This window comes from Pagrus major, chromosome 14 (genome assembly GCF_040436345.1).
Source record: "Pagrus major chromosome 14, Pma_NU_1.0".
NCBI classification, from domain to species: Eukaryota; Metazoa; Chordata; class Actinopteri; order Spariformes; family Sparidae; genus Pagrus; species Pagrus major.
Window position 1 is genome coordinate 15,042,242 of NC_133228.1, and position 15,951 is coordinate 15,058,192.

General features: G+C 40.5%; 1 protein-coding gene across 3 annotated transcripts in view; it reads right to left on the reverse strand.

The window, feature by feature from the left end:
- LOC141008223 (ELKS/Rab6-interacting/CAST family member 1-like) overlaps positions 1-15,951 on the reverse strand; it is a 132,356-nt gene that overhangs the window by 94,288 nt on the left and 22,117 nt on the right. For all 3 annotated transcript variants that reach the window (XM_073480481.1, XM_073480480.1, XM_073480482.1), the window contains 3 exons: positions 4,831-5,087; positions 4,577-4,748; positions 693-767 (listed from right to left, as the gene is read on the reverse strand). In XM_073480481.1, the coding sequence (XP_073336582.1) occupies positions 693-767; positions 4,577-4,748; positions 4,831-5,087 (504 nt within the window). The remainder of the gene's footprint in view (positions 1-692; positions 768-4,576; positions 4,749-4,830; positions 5,088-15,951) is intronic.

Sequence of the window (15,951 nt, forward strand, 5' to 3'; positions counted from 1 at the left end):
ACTCCTGGGTGAAGGGACAACAGCTCCTCAAGCAGCTAAATATGTGTCTGAATTTGAATGCATGATGTGGCAATGCAAACACACTTTTTGGGAAAGGTAAAACTAAGCCTTTATGATTCAAAAATGACTACACAGGCATTGTGTGCAAGAAGCAGGCTTGCTAGCTTCCACTGTCTACTTTGGGTTGGGCTGGACAAAACTATTATTACAAAAAACAATCGTAAGACCCTTAAAGGTCCAGTGAGTAAGATTTAGGAGGATCTATTGACAGAGAACGGACGCTAAGAAAAATGAAATAAGAATCATTGTGTTTTTGTTACCTGACAATGAGCCCATGTTTCTAAAGTAGCCCAGAACGGACAAACCTAACAAAACGGGCTTTGGTGTTTTTCATGTTTACAGTGGCCACCATAGGAGGGGCTGAGGCAAGGGGAGTTCAGTTGGTCCCAGTGTGCAACCTCACTGCTAGTTGCCACTAAATCCGACACACTGGACCTTAAACTGAAATGAATCTGTACCACAACATCTGAAAAAATATATCCATTAGGTCTATCAATCTAATATGAGTCCCTTACATTTTTTTCTGTATTTCTGAGACAAGCTTTATACATTTATCATATTATAAAATAAAGTGATTTTAATATAAAGCACAGACACACATTTCCATTAAATAATCAACAAGACACGTTTACCTTCATTTCAATGACTGTCTGCAGAGCCTTGGTCTTTGTTGACTCTGGAGCTGCTTCGTATCTCCTGTGCAGCTCCTGAGGGACACAGACACCATGACGGTCAGCAGATGACAAAGAGGGAGACACATGGGGATGGAGCAAGGGATGAGGAGGAGAAGGTCGTGGGCCAGGAAGGGATGAAGGGAATGGCGGAAAGGGATGGAGAGAGGGCTGAATGGTGGGTGTAGGTCTTGCAGCGGGAACAGGGAAGGACGGAGAGCGCTGGAGGGAAGGATGGACCGAGGAGGCGACAACGAAAGTGGGATGGTGGGGAGGACAAGAGGAGGGGAGGATGACGGGATGGACTAGGTGGCGGTGGGAAGGAGGGGAAGGTACGGGGAAGGAAGGAGAGGTACACAGTTGGTGATGGCGCGAGGGGGAGAAATGAGGAGAGGGTTGGAAGGGGGGAGAAACGTGGAAAGGAGGTGGGATAGGGATGGAGGGAGAGACAGGAAAAGAGGGAGAGATGGGGATGGAGGGGGAGGGGGGAAAGACTTGTTTCCCTCTCGAGGAGGTGCTGGCTTTTAGCCTCCTTGGGTCGATCCGTCCATCCCACATCGTTCCAGCTGTGAGGAACACCACTGACTGAGCTGACCCTATTACAGCCTCAAATGTGTAAGAATAATCAAATCCGACAGCCTGATATGAGGCTAGTTCTATAAATGAGCTCCCAGCGTTGAAGCCTTTAGGTTCTAATGAACTCTAAAGGGGTGCAGAATACAAAAAAGTCCAAATTAAATCAAACAACTCAGTTCAAATAAAGACATTCAGTCTTGTGGCTTGAAAATCGAACTTCAGAAAGCCAGTTTTAATCTTCTACAGTAGCATCCTTTCACAAAATGACGTCTAACGTACATAACTAATAAAAAACCCTGCAAGAAATTGGTAGATCCACACTATTTCTTTTTCTAAAATTCCCCAAATTCTCCAAAAAAAGAAAAAAAGAAAAATTTAAAAAATTAACTACTGCGACACGCAACAAAATCCTTTCTGCCTGGCTGCTGTAACCACATCACAAGTCACTAGCCAAATGAAGTCAGAGCAAAAGGGTGAAATAAAGAAAGGGGAGTGTGGTTGTAAGGGCACAATAAGAGACAGAAAGGACAGGGAGAAAGAGTACGAGAGAGGGAGGGAATGAAAGCAGAGGGGAGGACGCAGCAGTGAACGCATCACTGCTTTTCTTTGGAGGAAACACACTTTGAGGCTCACAATGACGGCTAATGCAAGAGCCAGGAAGCACAGAAACACACATATTTGAAAAGGGTAGTAGGGTGCAGTGGCTCAAGGGGCTGGTATGAATGCTGTGAATGCTCACAACCAAGCATACACACACACACACACACAGGCACAGACATATAGTCATACACACACTCAGATACTCCTTGTAAAAGACTGTTGTTTGGTAATGACTTCCTGGAGTGTTACAGGTAAAATTGGAGCTGGTGCAGCCATCGCAAAGGGATTTGTAAATAATAATGTAATAAGATAAAATAAAATAAGATTGACCTTAAGCACAGAAATAAGTATAACAAATATAGAAAATAAAAAAGTAAATAATTACAAGCATATAAAATAAAAACAACAATGAGAGAAAAATTTAAGTTATTCAAGAGCAATTAAACTTACCACTGAATGTGTAGTGCTGTAATATTTGACTTTGAAAGCCATCTATCTGCATTTATGTGTTATAAATTCCTCTCTTTGAAAGTTCCAGCTGGTCAATAAAGATTTTGCAACTTCTTATACAATCTAGATAGAAAATTCAAGTGTTCAGGGCCTCCTGTCGCTCATCTGACCAGGTTCTGAAGCCTGTATGTTCAAGTTTCTCTTTCATCTTAAATTTTGATGTCTGAATTTAACCAATCGCTATGACAATGATGGATTGACTATGCATGTTGATGATCTGTGACCATGAAAATATTGACAGGCCATGTTTTATTTACTCCAGAATTCCCTTGTTTGAGCAATATCTGTTACTAATCTTATTTATTATTTCAGCTGATTTGTGATATATTTAAAGTAGAATCACATTTTAAATGATTAGCTGCTAACCAAACTAGCCACTATATTACAGCTAGCATGCTACTGTGGCTGTCTGGAGCTTATGTGTTGCTAAGACAACACTCTACGTAGCTGTTGAATTACATTTGGGATAGCTGTTACTTTTTTACTCTTTGTACTTTTACACTTCCTATCAGGACTTTACATTGATCTTTCACTAGCGACATTTTGTTTCATTTTGTCATGCAATAAATATATTAATCTTGAAAATAATCAGCAGAATACCTGATAATGAAGCTAAATGCTAGTTGCAATCCTAGTATTCAGTGGCTTAGATTTGGATCCTTACAGCTTCTCTTTGCTTTCATACAGAAGTCTCACATTTTTGAAGAATTTTGACACTAGTTCTCTCTTTGTAGCTGCAGGAAGTTGCAAGGACTGGTCTGTTAATTAGTGAAAAGAACAATGTCCAAAAAACAAGTGTCAGCAGTGCAGCAGGAAGTCTGTTAGACAAATGTGCAATTGACACTTCCACATTATTTACTGCTGTAATTCTTTATTTTAACACAGACTGAAACTATCTTCCAGATATTGCGTAATCTTTTTCCATCTTCCCTAAGGCCTTTTCTGCTTTGTAATTAAAAATGTCTGTTGTCAAATACCGTCAGAAAACAGAAACTCCGTAGAGCACACTGATGCAATGTGTAGCAACATGGGCCATTAAATCCTTTCTGGGATAAAAAAAAAAAAAAAAGTCATTTTGCGCTCAGTCATTTGCTGCCTATGAAGCATTTAATGATGCACCACTTGCTCTTGTGTGTGTGTTTATGTGTATTTCTCCCTCACAGCTGTGGCTCATGGTGCATTTGCAGCTGGTAATAGAAGGCTGGTCTGAAATTAGTTGTTTAGTATATTTTTTTCAGTGTAAGTGAAACTGGTGGCTCTTGACAAGACAAGTTAACAGTTTAACACACATATTACAATCAGATATATAATGTTACACTGTATATTCCCTTAAAAACAAAAGGTTAAAACAACATCTGTCAGTCTGCACACTGAGAAACACATTAGTATATTTTGTCAGCTGTATTTATTTAAATGTTTCATGTATTTGTATGTTTCATGTGAGACATGATGCAGAATGTGAAAACAAATTTGGGACAATGAATTAACATTTTAATTTCATACATTCCTTGTCTGTTACACTCTCTTATTTCTTCTCAATGCAGCGTCTTCACCCTCTTTTATCTACTTGATCTTTTAGTTGGTAACACTTTAACACTTTTTCAATAACCATCATTATCAAATGCTACATTTATATTTAATTAAACTGTAGTTAATAGTTTTTTTCACTATGACGCAAAGTCAGGGTTTATAATTCATAATTTAATTACACAGTATGTATTAACCATTTATTAAGTATCATAAACATCCCTTGTAACGTTTTAATGAAAAGTGTAATGTCCATCTTTGATAATTTGTCATTCATTAACAAGGTCTTACCACTAGAGGGAGCTGTTGTATGCAACAACAAACACCTTGATGGAGAATGGAAAGCTGAAACAGCTGACTGAGATGTTTGAAAGGAGACAAAGCAAGCAGCAGAGAGTGGACAAAATGAGATTAAGTGTTCCTTCCTGCATTCCTGTGTATTTGTCTTTTTGTATTTTAATGATGTTTCTGTGTTGTATTAAATCTGAATTATGAGCCAAGAGTGGAAGCAGCCAAGAGTCGTGCCTGGATATGACACGGTTTGATTTGCACAACATCACATCTGGCTGTACACAAAGACACACACACACACCCACATACATGGGAATGCTTGAATGCCCTTTGTTTCCTACCTCTCTAAGTTGTAGCATCTCCTTGTCTTTTTGCTCCAGAAAACCCTCCAGTTGGTGGATGGTCATTTCAGCGTCGGCCAGTCGCCTTGTTCGTTCATGGTCCTCCTCGGTTGCCCGTGACGACAGGCCTTTACTCTGCAACATTTCCAGTAACTTCTTTATGGATTCATCCCTGTTAGAGAAAAACAGATTTAACAGCCAAGAATTGCAGCAAGAGTTCCCTGCATTATGACACTTCTGATGATTATCTTTACCTGGCAGTAAGCGTGTGTTTCTGTGTATCTATCCTCAGCTCCATTTCTTCCACAGTCTTCCTCAGGAGGAAGAGCTCTTTGACCTGTCGCTCGAACTCGCCGTGGAGACGCAGGAAGTTCTCCTCTGTCATTTCCTGAGGTGGGATGGACTGGCTTCCGAGGAGACCAGACTCTGAGTAATCGGACTGGAAGAGCTGGTTGAGATCTCGCTGGATTCTGAGCTCATCTTGTAGAGCCTGGATGGTGCACTGAAAATGCTGGTGAGAGGGAAAGAAGTTCAGTTTAGAGAGTTATAAGTGTATGAGATTAACAGGAGTTGGATGCTGTGGTGAAGCTGCTGAGGAGATTAATACAGCACAAAATACAATAGTTTTTTACTGTTTCACTGCACGACTGGACCATAAAACATTTGAGGTTGTTAATCAGTACTATCGAATAAACCTTTATTGTAACAGAAGCTGAGATTTTGGCCTTTTTCAAACTTATAGCCAGTCTAAAGGTTTCAGGCTTTATTATGGACCGGGCAATGTCCAACAACCCAGGCGCCTGCTTCAGGCACAGTTCAATGAGTGACAGCTGGCTTATGGTAATTTCATGGTAAAGACAATGTCACTTGGGGACATTTGCTTCAGTATTGCTGGCTTTTTATAAATAGCATGGATGCCATTTTCCATCTCATTTTTGAGATGTTTTGGTAGTGTTCAACTGGGAAAACAACCCAGGGTGGACCCAGAGCACGCTGGAGGGATTATATGTACCAGGTGACCTGAGAGCACTTGAGCAAAAGGACATTTGGTCTGTTGTGCTCACTGCTAACCTGATAAGGATTAGTGACTTCAGAAGTAATGGATGAATGGATGGATGGATGGATGGATGGATGGGTGGGTGGGTGGATGGATGGATGGATGGATGGATGGATGGATGGATGGATGGATGGATGGATGGATGGATGGATGGATGGGTGGGTGGGTGGGATGGATGGACGGACGGACGGACATGTAACCTTACATAAAAATGATTCCAATTCATTCGATGCAGTGAGATTTAAACATTTTTAATTTGGGAAATAATGAGCGCTAGTATAAGATCAATCCTGGATATTGGAGAAAATGTTGTTGCATCCTTTGTGGAGACAGATATGAACCTGTAAAACCCAAAGAGGCAATGTATGATACTGAGTTATACAAAGAACTTGACTTCAGTGTTCAAAAACTCCAAGTCTGATTATTTGTACTTGGATCAATACACAAGATAGATCAAGACTTATCTTAAGCAATGTGTGTGTGTGCGTGTGTGACTGACCGGTTGAGACAACATGTTTATGTCATCTTAAACCAATGAGTGTATTATGAAAGTGTGTCGGCAGGTTAGTATCACTACCATCAAGGCTGAGGACAACGTGACATGACTACCCCTGAGTCAGACAAAAGAGTTTGAACCATCTGCGCGTGTTGTCACTAAGATGTCCCAAGGCTTCTTTAAAATGCGTCACACACAACCTGAACAGCCAGGTCAAAGCCACATGAGTCACAGAGTATTTCAAGAGATGATAGAAAAAATAACACCGGTAGCGTTAAAGAGAGCAGAAGTAACCGGGAGATTAAAAATGAAAAGAGAAAAGACAAAGAAGGCGAAGAGGTTAAAAAAATGGCAGAGATGTTATCTCTCCCTTGCAGCTATCGTTTATCAGCACTGATGAGGGAAAGAACAAGATTAAAGGAAAGAGGAAAGAGACGGATGAGCAGGGAGGCGAAGAAAAACACATATTAGATATTCAGAAAGAGAGTAAGAAAAATCAGCACAAAGGGAAAACAAATGTATGCTCGTGCAGACACACTAAAATAAGATGACAGGTAATTAGGTAAAATCAAAGCAGCTGTCTTTTATAATGGCTCTGCTTTATGTTGCACGCAACCAGGGTAGTGTATCTCCAGTTCTGTTCATTTTCATATTTCTATTGAGAAAAATGTACAGAAGACGATTAACAAACATTTTTATATTTTATCTATTCCTCTCCTTATTGTGCGTTTGTGTGGGTTCATCTGCTGACTCATACAACAGCTCGTCAAACATGTGTTAACTGCTGACTGACATTTATAGGACTTTGCTAAAGAAGAAGCCTCCTTTACTCTCTTAAATATTCCATCTCTGGTTTTATCCCTCTGTCTCCGTGCCAACTATGATTCCTCTCTCAGACATGCAAACACTGACCCGCCCAAACAATGGAAATGTGCAAGAGTTTGCACAAAATCTCGATTGTTATGAAGAGTCCGTAAATATAGAGCTGATAACTTAGTTGATCAACAGAGGTTTTTTATTTAATTCCTCATTATTAGTTTTAAGCACTTTATCAAAACAATTATACAAACATTTTAGGGTTCTTCTTTCCCTAATTAGAGAATCTGCAGCTTGTCTTTGTCTCATCTCATTTCACATCTAACCCCTTTGGATTTTTTGACTGTTGTGACAAAATAAGCAATTGAAAGACATCCACTAGGCCTCTAGAAACTTGGAATTGGCTGCTGTCATTATCTGATGCTTTTCCTGGAATTTCTGCTGCCTTCTTATGTTTAATGCTTTAATTTTGTTTTTACATCTTTAGTTTCATGTTATACATCAGGATTGCCTTCATTTTGTATAAATGTTCACACTTTTCTTGTATTCAATTTTCTAAACTTTGTTTTCGGTTTCCTTAAAAGTTTGCAAATGTCTGTGAAGCACTTTGAAATGCCTCGTGTATGAATTGTGCTATAAAAATGAGTTTTTGATGGCAGCAAAGAAGGAAGTCAGGGGAAATAGTATAAACAGCGAGAAAGTCTGAGTGGGTAATTCAAGCACAGAACTTATATCCAGGAGAAAGCTGTACGTTTCCAATGTGTAACCAAAGACAATGGTGAGTTTTGACTTACTAACGTAGTAAATTATATCACGTACATAACATAACTGAAGTTACGTGTGTAATGTAGGTACGTTTGTAATGTAAGTAATGTAGTTAATTTAACCCAAACCTAACCAAGTAGTTTTCTTGCCCAAACCTCACAAAACTGCAAGCGTATGAAGAAGGTTCAGTACGCCTGTCGCTGGTACACTGCAGCTGTCTTGTCATTTTGTGAACTGTGATATTTGTCATTTTGGGAGTCACTGGCCTATTCAGTCGTTTTAGTATGAGGATGTGTTGGGAATTAATCATTGGTTGCAGCCATAGTAATGAATATAAATTGTATGTACACAGAAAAATCCAATTGTATGTGTGCCACAGGGATAGAAAGAGAGAAATACACACATACACCCATGCTCAGTTAGATGAACAGAATAGAATATATTTCGTTTGCTATTTAAGCCTTAAAGAAATGCAAACGCATGCCTGCAGCTGTCATTATATGCTGTAATCAGTCAGGAAAACACACACATACACACACAGTCACACACACTCACATCAAGCATCTAGAAGTATGTCAGAGCTGCATACACACACACACAAAGCCTCAATAGTCACAGAAATGCATATCAGGGTCTATCTTCATGAAGTCAAGCAAATACAGTACGAACACACATGCACACACACCCACACAGCTTCAAAAGGTTACATACAAAGAATTCGAGAATCACACACACACACACACACACACACACACACACGCACACACACGGCCTCTTGCAAGTAACTCCCTCCTCACACACACACACACACACAGCTGGAATGTAGAGCAGAGAAATGCCAGACCACGAGAGACAGGGAAGGAAAACAGGGAGTGAAATATAAACGGAAGCAAGCAGAAAGAAACAAAAACAGAGAGGGAGATAAGGAGAAGGCGTCGAGAGAAGTGAGAGAAAACAGAGAGTTAATTGTGTCCAGCAGAACTTGAAGGAGGGATGAAAAGAGGAGGAGAGAGGGTCAGAATACAAGTTGTGTTTTTCTTCTCAGTTTCTGCTGAGTCGTCTTTGCCTCCTTCACCTTTGACCCTGTCAAACACTTCCTGTCACAGGGGACCAAGAAGGTCGGCCACCACACAAAACAGAGACAGAAATGCAAACACACGTGCATCCAGAAACATGCACACATTCACATGTCCATAACACACTGTGAGCCTTGCAACAACAAGTATAACAAAACGTGTAAAGAAACAACTCATCAGTATGTTGACACTGCAGTTTTCATTTCAATTTCACACTTAAATGATAAACTAGCAAGACAGAGAGACAAATCTAAACAAATATGACACACACACAAACAAGAAGACAAATCAAGATGACAAATCTTTGCTTCAGATGTCTAAGGGAGGGACAGATAAATTCATCAAGCTGATGTAAACAAGTGCAAGATGGGAAACTATCTTGTTCCAGGTTAGTTCAGCTAATCAGAACTTGTGAGTTTGACTGAACAGTCCTCATATTTACATAGTAGGAACATCCTCTGGTTTATCAGCTACGTACATGATGCCAGCATGAGTGCATTTAGGTGTACACGCTAGAGCACAGCAGACTGAAAAAACCTGTCTGTGTGAGGATGAGAGTCTGTGAACCACTCAAATTTCATGATGACTGTAAATATCTGTAGAAACCATCATGACAACGTTTACATGCACTTAAGTACCATGTTACTCAAAAAACAGAGTTTACCCCTTTGAGAAATGGCAATGACATTGCTTAAATGCACAGTATGTAATTTCTGCCGTTATGGTTCTCAATCAAAACAATGAAAACAAAAGACGTAGTTTGATGACTTCCTGAAGTAGTGTGGGATCATGGGAGTTGTTGTCTTTGTCTCTTAAACAATCACCGTTTCTGATGAAAATTTATCTGACGTGACTCGAGCAGAAATGTGCACAGACAAGGTATGTATCATCTGATGTTTCCCTGACAAGTGACTGAATGAAACGCACCTTTACCTTGAACTCAACAAAATATGTAAAAGAGGTCTAGTCTTTTTTATTCATTTTAATGTGGAAATGTTACATATTATATCCTGAGGCAAACCTGCAGGTACATCAATTTCATGGTTCAGCACTCTGATGTAAGTGAAGAAATTAAATATTTGTTGAACAGACTGCAAAACGTTTTGTTCTCTTTAGAAATCTATCACATGCAAATTACAACATTAACAGCCACTGCAGTTGTGAAATCAATAAATGCAAATACACGATGTGACGAGTTCCTACGACAAGCTGCTAAACCAGAGCCTTCGCCCGTCTGTGTTTTACATCAGTGTTTTCAGTTTAGACAATATCAGAAACAAAAGTACCCCGAGGCAATAAAACGCCACTGTCGGCTGAGCTGCTTTGTCTTTTTCCACCACTTTAACTTTTAAACCTCACACTTCAGGGAGCACAAAGGCCACAGAGCTGGTGGAAGAACTTTAAATGATTTCAGAAACAAATATGCCTGAATTACCATGACCTGCCACAACTGTCTTTTAATGAAATGGTACAGACTGGACCTTACAGGCTAGAATAGACCTGTAAAGATACATTGATTCATAGATTAATCGAAAGTGAAAATAAGTTGCAGCAGTGGTTCAAAATTGCTGCACAGTTTAATTTAGACCGAGTTTCAGTAGCATGGAAGTCGCAGACGGAGCGTGACCTGACCGTGACGTTTCTGCACCGAGTCGAGACACAAATCTGCCTGATAGAAGGATTCAAATGTGCTTCTCACAAATCGAATGGCTTTAGCAACAAAGGGAGGGTTTGCGACTAAAGAAACTAAATAAATAAAATAGGAGCTCAAGGTTAAAATAAAAAATACGTCTATAGAAAATCAAATGAATGATCCTTTGTTGCCTAATGAGCAGTCTACAGAGAGCAGAGAAGAGAAGAGAAGAGAAGAGAAGAGAAGAGAAAAGAAGAGGAAAAGAGAAGAGAAGAGAAGAGAAGAGAAGAGAAGAGAAGAGAAGAGAAGAGAAGAGAAGAGAAGAGAAGAGAAGAGAAGAGAATCCGTTTGTGAATATGGTGACAATTTTTCCATCCGCTTTTCATCCAACCCCTCAGGCCACTGCTCATCTGTCGTTCAATATTAACTATCTCTCTGTTTATTACTCCTCCGTCTCATCCCTCGCTTATTCTACTCTCTCGCCGTGTGAGTCACGCTCCCCCCCTCGCAAACAGGCACACACTGTGACAAAAACACGTATACACAAACGTTGAGGGCACGATAATGCCCACACGCAGACATAATGTTCGAGGCAGTGGTCGTGCTGTGTGTCTGTGTGTGTGTGTGTGTGTGTGTGCGTGCGTGTGTAATGACCGTGAGCAGTTTGAAAGCATCGCCCACTCAGGCATCAGACAACACTCAGATTAACACACTCTCGCTCTTCTTTCTCTGAGGATGAAGGTGGAGGATGAAGAACAGAAATGACGAGGAGGAAGCAAGCAGAGGACACAGAAGAAAATCCCTCATTTTCCTAAATAAGGAGAGCGAGCTGACAGGAGAAAATTACATCAGATTGTGTACATATAGAAAGGAAAACAGAAGAGGAGGATGCAGGAGATGAAATTAGAGGATAAGGAATGGCCAAAAGGGGAGAGAGAAAGTGAGGGAAATGCTGACCCTAATAAGTCACTTTGTGATGCAACATCAGGGTCAGTGGTGGGTTTAAAGAGCGAAAGGAGAGAGGAAACGCTGCGGCTGTCACATTTATTTAACATAAACACATCACACATAGATAGATGGACAGATAGAGTGGTATAAAGATAGATTTTTAGACGCAGAGTGGGAAAAAAGCAGCAGAAGAAGAAGGGGAGTGACTGCACTGTAATTCTGTTCATTCCTCACCCACTCTTCCAAAAGCCACTCCTTTTAAGGAAAGACATGGCTACCACAGGCCTCCGCACACACACATTCACACACACGTGCAAAGAGAGAAAGTGAGGGAGAACACTTGCAAAATCACAGCCTTGAACGAGAGGAAACTGACCCTCTCTTTCCTTTCACTTTCAAATTGGTTTCCACTGTAAAATTAAAAGAGAGAGCTATTTCTCCTCCTCCCTCTGCATTTAAGTTAAACTTTTATAAGACTCCTGAGCATCGAAGACTCCTCCTCTTTTCTCTCCCTCGTCCTCCTCTCTTTCTCTGTTAAACTCTCTCCACGAATCCTACTTTTTCTCTCTAATCGCTACCTCCTTCCTCCCCCCCTCCGCCCATCTGCCTTCTTCTCCCCTGCCATCATTCCCTGTATTTACCTTACTCCCTTTACCCCTCCCTCCTCCTCTCCATCCCTTTCTCTCTCTCCCGCTTTCTCTTTCTCACCTATCTCTTCATCCGGACTAAATAAACACACAGGTTTGAAGACCATCTGTTACCGATGAGCATTCATGCGTGATGACACACAGACATAAAACACACCCAACAAAAGCACACACACATATAAATGCAGAGATAATAATTGTCATCATTTTCAAAGGGTTTTATCTTTAAATCTGGAAATTTTACTTGCTAAAAGGTGAGTGTCAAACACATGTACATGACACACACGCACATACAGTATGCTGACATGAGGGCATACATTCAGGCACACAAAAGAGGAATAATGAGTCATGGGTTGATGAGCAGAGGATGGAAAGCGGTGCAGACTGCAGGCAACAGAAGGAGGAAGGCAGGGCGAGCAAAGTGAGCCAGAGAGACCATCGTCAGTGTATTTTAAAGAGCGTTGTATCATGTCTTAAAGGCAGGAAGGCTGGAAAAAAATTATTATTTTATATTTTGCTGAGCCTGCACGCTGTCTTCTCCAGGACTGTCCTGCACCATATTCACACAGTCAAACACATTCACTCTCAGATCTGCTTCAGTCCCTCCACCGCTGAGTTTAGAACAGGCAGCATTTTAAGAAAAACTCACACAGGCGATGTCAGGCTCAGCTGTCTCTTCATCTGTTATTTGATTAAATCAACACAGCCTGAATAACCAGTCATCTTAGGTTCAAGCTGCTTTTTAAGAGTAAAATTCTAGCAGTTTTCAAACACTAACACTAAGTTTTCCCATGCACACACCACAATTAGTGCATATTGTCACTTGGTTTATTTTACCAGCTCTGATCACATTATCTTTGATTGCATGTTTTGATCACAATGTGTGAGTGTGTTGATGAAACACCAAATTCTAGCATGTTCATATCCTTGAAAACATAATTGTTAAAATTAAACATTTTATAAAACTTAAACTTTTAGAACCCAACATGATTGTTGTGTTTCTGTCCGGTGGACTCAAGTACATATTCGCTTTAGATTTTTAAGGAAGGTTAACAAGTGGCTAAACTCTCTCAGAAATCTGTAGATTTCCCAATGTTCAAAAGATAATCAAACTCCCCCATAGCAATGGTACATTCCAGGGGATGGGCCATTGTCACCTGCAGTGCACCTAATCAGACCACCTGTTATCCCCTATATAGCTGATCTTCTCCCACACAGCCAGTCTTTGTCCCTCAGCATGGTGTGCGTACATGTTTACTTTAGGTTTGTACACATTATGGGAGCTGGTGTTGGGTTTGTTGATCACATATGTTGGGATGTTGGTTCACTGGGTGCTCTATTTGTTTAATGATAATTATGGTTGACTGTCACTTATGATGCACTTTGTTTAAATCTAAAAGTGTATTTTACAATTATGAATTTCCTTTGCACAGTCACCCACCAGCCTAAATTTGTTACTAATTATTTCTGTTTTTGTATTTCTCTATTTCCTTTATAGGAAACCACACCCGATTAACAGTTTTAAATCATGCTCAATCACCAATAAAAGAATTGAATTGAACCTGAAATCCTGGACTTTGATTCTGACAGATCTATGGTGGGTTAGTTTCCCCGCACCAGCAACAGTTTCAGGACGGCCAAAGTCAGCCAATCCTTCTCACCCAACTTAGAAAAGCTGAAAAAATGAGTTTGTTACAACTTGGCTCCCATTTTATATAGTAAATATATAAGATACGTATATGCTTAGCTTAGCTTAGTTTAGCTTTTTGCATTTATCAGGATAATTGCTCAGAACTGGAAGCACAGCATTGCAAAAAGACATCAGAGCAGGGAAGAAACTTTACCACCCAAAATGTCTGGCATGTTTAAACTGACAGTCACCCTGGTTCAACCTTGAGCTACAGTTCCGATTGTGCATGGGATGAGGGATTATCGCCAACATTTCAGGTGGGCTCATGTTTTGTTCTCTACATAAATTGGGTTAGATAATGTGGCTATGCTGATCATTTGACCAATCTTGAGCATGTAGAAGATCATCATAACCAACAGTAATGATGGCAACAACTAGAAAAATGAAACCCAAACCTAACTAAACTGGGTGAAGTCAAAAAAACAAAGACAGAGAAACAAAGAGGATTTTGGTAACAATCCCCACCTTCTCGTCAGATGTTGGGCAAGATGACAGGTTAGCCAAACACACAAACTTATTTGTTTGATGGTCAGCTAAGTGACTTAATCACAGAACAGCGGAGAGACAGCAGAAATTGCAGAGTTGGAGATCTGCAGCTGAAAAGCGTGACTCCTCAGGAATCCACAAAATGTTTGCAGAATCCTTGCGAGAGTGTGTGTGTGCTGAGCTTTTTCTCTTTGACTCACTTTCCATAAATCCTTCCCCTCCCCTTTCCCTGCCTCATCTGTAACTCGGTTTCAAGAGATTTACATCCAAGTTTCTCTTTTAATAAGAAAACCCCGCAGTCATCTCGCCAGAAAAACTACAATTCAGTTCAGATTAAATGTTAATCTCTGAATTCCATCAAATCCTCTGTGATTCTGTGCTAGCTGCTCTCCTGCTATAGTCAGGGTAAATTCCCTATTGAATTGGAAATGAGCTCAAAATTCCCTGTTTCTCCACTCCTCGCTTCATCCCTATCTCCTCTCTTCGTCAGTCCATCACTCTCATCTTTCCATTTTCTTAACCCATTTCTCTCGCCACATCCATCAGTCTTTCCATTTCTCCACATTGCATCTGCTGTTTTCAGCTCAATTCGTCCGTGCCATCCATTCATCTTTACTCCTTTCCTCCCTCCTCCTGGCACTTGTCCCCAGCTCTCTGGTTTGATCTATCCGTCTTATCCACTTTCCTAATTTCCTCCTTCTTCCTCTCTACGTTTTACACATCTTAACATCTCAATCCATCTTGGTGATCCATTCGTCTCCGCTCCCTTTCTTTCACTCAGGTCTGCGCTGGTGTACGGTTTGCCAGGCAAAGCATTTTTTTGCGGCCAGCTGGCTCAGAAACTCCTACTGGCAACATTTTTTTTCTGTACAGTAAATGGAAATCTCACACAGGAAACACTTGGCACCGTCCATTTCTATCGGATTTTAACTAATATGAACCCATGAGGACGAGCTCAGTGCCAGCTTGGAGTAATGTAATTGGAAACGCAAGATGCTCACTTCAAATCCAGGTGTAATTAGATTAAGTGCTGAGGAGTGATTATGATTCTTTACTCAGTCAGCAAAGACTGATCCAATATGCATCTATAGTATATTTACAGTGAAATATCCTCGTCTTTACATTAGTATTGTGGTTTATTCTTCTTTTAATGCACTCTTATAAAAAAAAGTGAACAAATGTCAGTGGTTGTAGTTATTTAACTTGTTTCAGATGGTTTCACATTTCCGTGAAAGGCTCAGAGTTCTGGTGGCACCATCCATTAACACATTAACCTGAAGGCCTGATTCACTGCCATGTTCATAGAGCGGAAAATACACTCAAGTGCCAGTTTGTGTCTCCTACCCTCTGATCTCTCTAACTTTGTCGCTCTGAGCAAAAGGAAGAAATAGGCAGAAGGATGACAGGAGAAGAAAGGACAGACAACCTTTCCTCAGTCTCATCTCTTTCTCTGTCATGCCACCCTCGACCTGAAGGCAAAGTGCCAACCAGGTGTAACAGGCACTATGTTCACCTGCCTGTTTGGATTAACCTCCTCACACACGCTAACAACAACCCCACAGACCTTTCGCCCACTGGCCTCAGTAGCTTAGTTTGCCACTTTATTTGTACCAAAAACAAATAAGTGCTGTGAAGCACTTTGAGCTGTCAGTAGGCAGGAAAAGCAAATATAGAAATGCAAGAAATGCAATGCAACATATTTTATTTGGTTTAGTGACTACAGCATTTCTTATTTTTGGTTATGTTTAGCCACTGACAGCC